Source organism: Ziziphus jujuba, chromosome 3 (genome assembly GCF_031755915.1).
Source record: "Ziziphus jujuba cultivar Dongzao chromosome 3, ASM3175591v1".
In the NCBI taxonomy this organism is placed as follows: Eukaryota; Viridiplantae; Streptophyta; class Magnoliopsida; order Rosales; family Rhamnaceae; genus Ziziphus; species Ziziphus jujuba.
Window position 1 is genome coordinate 15,885,458 of NC_083381.1, and position 7,967 is coordinate 15,893,424.

Genomic DNA, 7,967 nt, shown 5'->3' on the forward strand with positions numbered 1-7,967 from the left:
GTCTAACGTAGTTTAATTTGCATCAATTGCACGCAATCATACCAAACTGGACGACTGCTACAAAAAATGCCTATCTCAAAGCTGCCTCCAAATGTTTCCCTCCCTTCATGACACCAGACTTCATGCATTTGTCCAAAAATACCCTTGAGCAAAATATATATATAATTCGTCTATAGTGCCGATGTTCGTATGTTTTTATCATATGGATTTTAGTATTAATGATGGTTTTTGAAAAAACTCTTATCAATACTATCATACAGAAACGAGTATTGACGATGATTTTTTGAAAAACCGTCGTCAATACTGAGGTCCACACTTTAAAATTTATATATATATATATATATATATATATGTGTGTATATATATATATATATTTGTCCAAATTATATATATATATAACATAGCAAAATATCAAAAATATCCGTAAGCAAAATAAAAATTTAAATACATCATTCATATGCTACACTACTTTTCATGTTCAAAATAAAACATTAAACTCTAAAAATAGAGATTATTGTAATAAAAAAAATAGTGATTAATAAATCTAAAAATAGAGATTAATGTAATAAAAGAAATAGTGATTAATAATGAGTGGGGAACAAAAATAAAATGAATAAGAACTCATCCTTTTCACCATGAAAAAAGTAAGTATCCGTATTATTTATGATTTATATGTTTTGTTCCCATGGTTTTTTTTTAATCCTTTTTCTTTTTCTTTCTATTTATTCTAACCTTTTTTTTTCTCTAAATTACTATTTATTCTAACTTATTTGAAATCCCTTTTCAAAAAATAAGAAAAAAAAGAAAAAAAGAAAAACTTAATTGAAATCCAAAAATTGAGTCAGTATCCAGCTTACATATATACTGGTAGAGTCCGTTGCATGTAAACTAGAGGTTGTTATTATTAAGGAAGCCTTAGACGGGTAGTACATTGTTTTGATTATTTCTCTCTTTATTCTATTGATATGTTCTAATTCTCCAAGAGTATATGTGAGAAGACAGGTAGAAGAGATTCACAGAACAGGGAATTAGAAAAGAAGAACAGGGGATAGGAAAAGATACTTCAAACGTTCATAACCATAAGTGATGCAATCACCACATACAAACAAACACCCACACCCTAGAAAGTGATAACAGTAAAATAATCGAAAACATGGTTCTACAACTGCTCAATGATGGACGGACCCATATTATTCTTAACAATTATAGTTATTACCTCTAGTATATATTTTATATATCGGACAGTATTGATACATCCATGTTAATATGTCCAAATTATGATAGTTTGTTGTCGCTGTTGGCGTCTCCTTCAGTGTTAGCTAGAGTTCTGCCCTTCATTGTCCTTGTTGGTGTCCTGGTTGGCATCTTCTTCAGTCTTAGAGCTTCGCTCTAAACAATCGAAAACTTGATCTACAGCACAGCCGATCAATATTTCCAAAAGTACATGACCCAGTGTATTCGCTAACCACTTCAATCCTTTGATGAAAACAGACTTCTTATTATCTCCATCTCTATATTTCTTCCTCTCCACACCCGTAATGACCCCAACACCAACAATTCGTTTCATGTGATCAGTAATAGTAAAGCGTCCCAATGGCGGATACTTCACAAAGCCCTCCACAACCATGGTTTCCACCGGAACCATCTTCACAATAGCAACATCACCCTTTACCAAACATTGGAGATCCACATTATGAGTAAGCTCTTGATCATTATTATCACTGGACATCAAGTTGGACTTGCCCATGATCTTGTCAAACTTGACATCACCTTCAAAGGTATGGCAATGAAGCGTTGCTATGTATCCCTCAGGAATATTCAAACATCCTCCAGGGCATTTCAGTATAAAGAGCTGGGATGTAAAGCTAATAGCTTCTTTTACAGGATCATCCTCAGAGTTGGAAGCAACATATCCGCATTTAACATCAATCTTTTTGTTCAAGTGGATACCAACAATGTCTCCAGGCAAGGCCCTCTGAACTGATTCATAGTTTATTCCAACAGACTTAACTTTTGTAGTGACTCCAATTGGTCCAATCGTAACCTTCGTACCAGGCTTGAGGATTCCCGTCTCAATTCGACCAACTCCAAGAGTACCATTCATGCCAACCTTGACATGACCCTTAAATGAAAACCTGAGAGGCTTGTTAGAGTGTTGGTTTGGTTCCCGAATTTGGTTAAGTGCTTCAATAAGAGTTGGATCTTTGTACCAGTGGAGGTTGGTAGACCTGTTAATGAGGTTGTCACCCTTTGAACTAGAGATAGGAATGAAAGGGATGTTGTCAGGATTGTAGCCAACCTCCTTCATGTAGGAAGAGACTGATTCCTTAATTTCATTATACCTGTCCTCCGAGTACTCGGGAGTGGTGGCATCCATCTACAAGGGAAAACAACATTAAATGTAACACCATTCAATCAACATCATATAGCTATTTTATATATCCAAAAGAAAAGAAACTGTATGAAAAAAAAGAAAATAAACGTTTGCCATACAAAACCATACAAAGAAACAAATTCATCCAATGCAAATTTCAGAAATGGCTAACAAAATGAGTACAGACTGGACTGGAGAAGGGAATGTTGGAAATGCAATTACCACAATATCATTTCAGAATTGACCTATGATAGGATATCTGTTTTTAGGGCATCAACATAGACAACAATGATCAAACATTAGATACGTATAAAAGTTTTGGGGATACATTTTATTCCCTCAACTATGCTAGTTTTCACATTTTTCCTTCTAAACTGCAAAACTCATCGTGTGTATGCTTTATTTTATTATTATTTTTTTTTTTTTTGGGTCATTACAACAGTTTACCTTTCTATCTTGATATCTTAAATCTATGACCTCTTAAATGTAGATTAGAGTAGCACACCAAGTGGGCTAGCACTACTTAACCATCGTGTATCTTTGAACTATTATTTTTTAGTCAATTTAGACCAATCATGCAAGTGTTTTAATAAATTTGACACAGTTAATTAGATATATTGTCCACAAAGTAAAATAAAATTTAACAAAACTGTTCCTAAGTAGAATTATGTAAGTTGTGTATGTTTAATTTTATAAATTCATTGTCAAAATATATGATTGGACTCAATCACATAAGGGGGTTTTAGTAGTTCATTTATTATGTATTGTCAATGGATAGGAAATTAATAGCTCAAGGGTACTGCAATGTAAGGGTGGTTTTGTAAAATAATAAGGAATTGTTTTCGGACTATCAACCGAGAGGGCCAACGTAAATATTCCTAAGCTTTTTCACTGAACATATTAAAAACTGTTTATTCTCAAGAATATTCATGTTGATTTTCTTTGAGGTATTTATCAATATAAATGTTCTAAGTTTAACGTATAAGTAATTAAAAAAAAAGTTTAACGTATAATTTAAATAAATAAAATATATATTAATTTTATATATGATATTAGATAAACTATTAATTATAATGTAAAACTTATAAAAGCAAAGATATCTACCTCTCACATTTAAGATTTATTTTATTTTATTTGACAAGTAATGAAAACTTAGAGAAAAATGAATATACTGGTCTTTTGAACAAAAGAAAATGAATTTTCTAATTTTGTTAATAATTTTAACTCTAGGCAGAAAAACTGGAAAAAAACAATAAAATAAATATTGAATTATGAATTAATTATCAACCTCAATTGTCAATAAGAAAAACCATATATATCTTCTAGAATGAGCACAGTAAATACAATAATTAATAAACATATGCACATTATGACATAGGGGCGAGGGTAAATAGAGAATTGAACCCACTAGCTGTTTGTTTAGATCACTACCATTTGCCGTTTTGTCATAGACTGATAGGAAAGCAAAAAATTCTCAAAAAGTGTAAACGTTTATAATTTGAAAGACCAAAATAGGAAGCGAAACTTCAAAATTAGCCACCTCATATACATATGCAGATATAGAGTTTCTCTCATGCATCCCGGAAATCCAGACAAATTTTGTTTACGAATATCGAATCGGATTACATGTGATCCGAAAGCTCAGAACAAACCTAGATAAGTTAAAATTTTTATGCAGACATATATTCAATAATTATATATAACTGACCTTGTTGCAGCAACAGATCATCTGTTTGATACCAAGGTTGAAAGCAAGTAATGCATGCTCACGAGTCTGTTCATCTAACTTGTAAGGAGCAGAAGTGGAACCACCAGCGGTGGAATCAACAATTAGAATGGCACAGTCAGCCTGAGAAATGCCGGTGATCATGCTCTCAATATAGTCGTGACCACCACCACCACGAACCTCAGTGACTATGACGAGGAACTTGGTTGTCTTAAACTTTGACAGTTTATCAATTGAGGTACCATGCTCATGCTTATCCTTGAGCTTATCCATGAGCTCCTTAAGCTTCCGATCATACTTGAATGGTTTCTTTTTTGTCTTGTCTAACTCTTTAGAGACATTCTTGTCAATGTCAGTAACTCGAAGTTTAGAGCTGAGATAGGCAGTTGTGGTTGACTTCCCAGCTCCGACTTGGCCCATGACCACAGTGTTCATGTCAACCTTCTTGTTGCCTGCTGTCATTTTGTTATTGAAAACTGCAATGTAATAGTGTTGGATTATTGCAGAAGCTATTGAAAAATAACTTGGAGACTTGGCTGTTCGGTATTGATTAAGATTTGAATTAATTGGAATGGTATTTAATAGAAAGACAGGAGAGACGTCCGAGAGAATTGATTTTACTAATGCACTTAAAAAGCTTGATTGGCTAACATTATATGGAAGTGGCTTTGTTTATTTATAGGCTTTACATACACGGTGAAAATGCATGAGGAAACTTCCTAAGTTAAAAAAATCTAGTTGACCACGATACAATACTTAGCTTAATTTTTAACATATCAGCTTATGCAAAGTTACATGTTTTAACTTATAATGTAATTAAATAATCCAGTATTGCCAACTCAACTTAGCCAATAATAAACTTTCTTACCTATGATGCAGTCAATCAAATGATTTCTTTCACAGTAAAGCTTTACTGTCGGTATTGGCCAAATTAAGAATTGCTTTTTTCTTTTTAACAAATAAAATACGAAGAAAATTATCAATAAGATGAATAATATCACAAGGGATCAAAATTATAACACAGATATACAACTTGACAAAAAATCAAACAAAAATCCCGTTGTAACAAAAAATGAAAAAGCTCCAAAGTACGAACTAAAACACAAACATAGCTCAGCCCCAAATTGCAAGTTACAATGCTTAAGTTTGAGCATCGAACCTATGTGAATATTTCAAATCTCTAGTCTTAAAAGGAAATAATCAAATCAAATTACAAGCCATTGGGAAAATTAATAATAATAATAATAATAATAAATCCTCAAGTTCTTAATTTAGCCTAACTGAACTATATATCAGAACATTGCAGCCCCGGTAAAAGACAGCAACCCAAGGAACAACGACAAAACCAAATAAACAAGCCGAAGCAGAAAATTTTTAAATAAATTAATGGAGATATGAATTTATAAAAGCTTGAATCTCAAATCTAGCAAGGTAGACTTATAAAACTGCAATGGGTAAAACTAATTTGGGAGGTTAAGAATCAAAGTCAAAACTATGATTGGGTTTTAAGAAATGCTTCTGATTTTATTTATATATACGGCTGAGATCGACGTGCGTCCTAGTACAGTAGCGGCACCAGCACGGGGACCGGTGTTTTTGAAAATCTGCATAACCGGTTCTCTATGGGCACTTTGCCCAGCATTTTCTTTTTAATTTTTTACTTTTGGTTTTTGTAAATAGCCCTTTAAAATAATCTCAATTAATAAATTCTCATTTACGTGAAATGATTAAATTATTAACTAAGTTAATTGTAAAATAAGTCAATGGGCTACATTAGTTTTTTTTTTCCCCCCTTTTCAATTTGTTCCATAAAAATTTAATGAAATTGTAATAACTTATATTATATATTATATATTTTTATTAAATAATTTAAATTATATTAATTAATATAAACAAGGATGTTAATTTTAAACTAGCAGCTAATTATGTTTATTAAAGAAAAAAAAAACAAAGAAAGTTAGTCCAACAAATTAATACCGTGAATTTTTAATCAAACTTTATTTAAAAATAATTACAATAAAAATAAATCGTTTTTCTTTTTTCATAATGAAGAGCAAAAATAAATTAATGAAATGTTTCTAAACTATCGAATAAGTTACAAATATTACTTATATAATCCAAAATGATTTAAACTTATAAAAAATTAAAAATATAATTAGTTAATATTAATTTACAGCATTAACATGATACCTATTTTGTGGTCATGTTACTTACTTTGTGACATATTTACCTATTTTGTAGTCATGTTGCAAAAATTAATGTGGTTATGTTATTAAAATTATGATTTTGTTAAGAAAGTTATGGTTTTGTTACAAAAAAATGTTGTTATGTTACGAAGTTTATAATATATTACCCATTTTATGATCATTGTCATGAAAACTATGACTTTGTTATGATATTTTTAGTTAGTTTTTAGTTTATGACATCTTACACATTTTGTGATTATGCTACGAAATCTAGACCATAAAATAAGTAATATATCACAAGTTCATAATTTATTGCAAAATTTATTGTCACGTTACTAAAATTATAATTATGTTATAAAAATTATGAGTATGTTACTTAGTTAATGGTAGGTTATCCATTTTGTGAATAATACCATGTCTTTTTTCAATTGATAAGATAATATTATTATCTTATGTCAATCTTAATATACTAATTTATAATAATTGTTGCTGATTGCTATAATTTCAATCGAACATTTAATATTGGATACCAAGATACTTACAAGGGTCAACGTTCTAGTTGGGACTAATTGTACTTTCGGGTTTTTAAGTCTAAATTATTTTAATTTAAACCCTCAAATCTCATGTTTATTGCATGTTGATCAAATCTTATCTTATGGCAAACAATGATTAGTGTGCAACCTAAATTAAATAATATTAAAGTATAAATATTTGTAACTAAATAATCAAAATTACAATAAAACTTAGATGGTCAAAATTGCAACAAATTGAATAAAATTGTATTTTTTATACGGATGAAATGGACAAAAACGTTAAAAAAAAAATCTTATTTCATAAAAATAAAATAAAAAAAAGCTTGGACCAAAAGTACATTAATATCATTTATTAATGTATTAATATAAGATAAGTTTATCAGAAGAGGTTTGTAAAATTATCTATACTTCTGTAAAATTAAAATTTCAAAAAAAAAACATTAAGATAAAGTGAGAAAGAAACCGATTAAGAAGGTAATCGGTATTGTGTAAGTTTCTCTCCTCACCACCAGATAGCACATTCAACGGTTGTAAAACCCCCTGCATCAGTGTTGGTGTTTCATACTATCGACACCATAGACTTTCCCTAACCAACAAAGATCCATTCATACATCAAGACCCTGTTTAGCGAGGGAGATTACGATTAGGAACAATTAGGACTAGGATAAAATAGTTTCAATTTTATATTTGATGTTGTGAGTAGTTGATAGGATTAAAAAATACTAAAATGTTATCGAATTTAATGAATTTAAAATGAGATATAAATTTTAAAGGATTTAATAGATTGTTATAGAATTTCATAAACTTCATAAAAAATTTATAAGAATCCAATGAAATCTTTAAAGTAAAGATTAAATTTTATATTAATAATTTTTTTTACAATTTTATTTTTAAAATTCTTTTAAACCTATTAAAATATATCATTTTTTAAATTTTTTTAAAATTAATAATTTTTTAAATATGCATAAATTTTAAAATAATTATACAAAATTTTAATTGAATACATTTTTATTTTAATGAATTTTTATAAAATTTATTAAAATTTGAACTAAATATCATTAAATTTGTATAAACCTCTTGAAAATCCAAATCGAATACTTCTAAATTTTTAAACGTTTTTAAAATTTTTAAAATTCTAAATTAAATAT

At 29.5% G+C, this 7,967-nt stretch overlaps 1 protein-coding gene across 1 annotated transcript; it reads right to left on the reverse strand.

The window, feature by feature from the left end:
- Positions 1–1,315: 1,315 nt before the first annotated feature.
- On the reverse strand, positions 1,316–4,562 carry LOC107422458 (elongation factor 1-alpha). The gene is made up of 2 exons (XM_016031913.3): positions 4,083–4,562; positions 1,316–2,377 (listed from the first exon to the last, which is right to left on the reverse strand). Exons 1-2 carry the CDS (start codon positions 4,560–4,562, stop codon positions 1,316–1,318), a joined length of 1,542 nt encoding a protein of 513 aa, XP_015887399.3.
- Between the last annotated feature and the right edge of the window lie 3,405 nt (positions 4,563–7,967).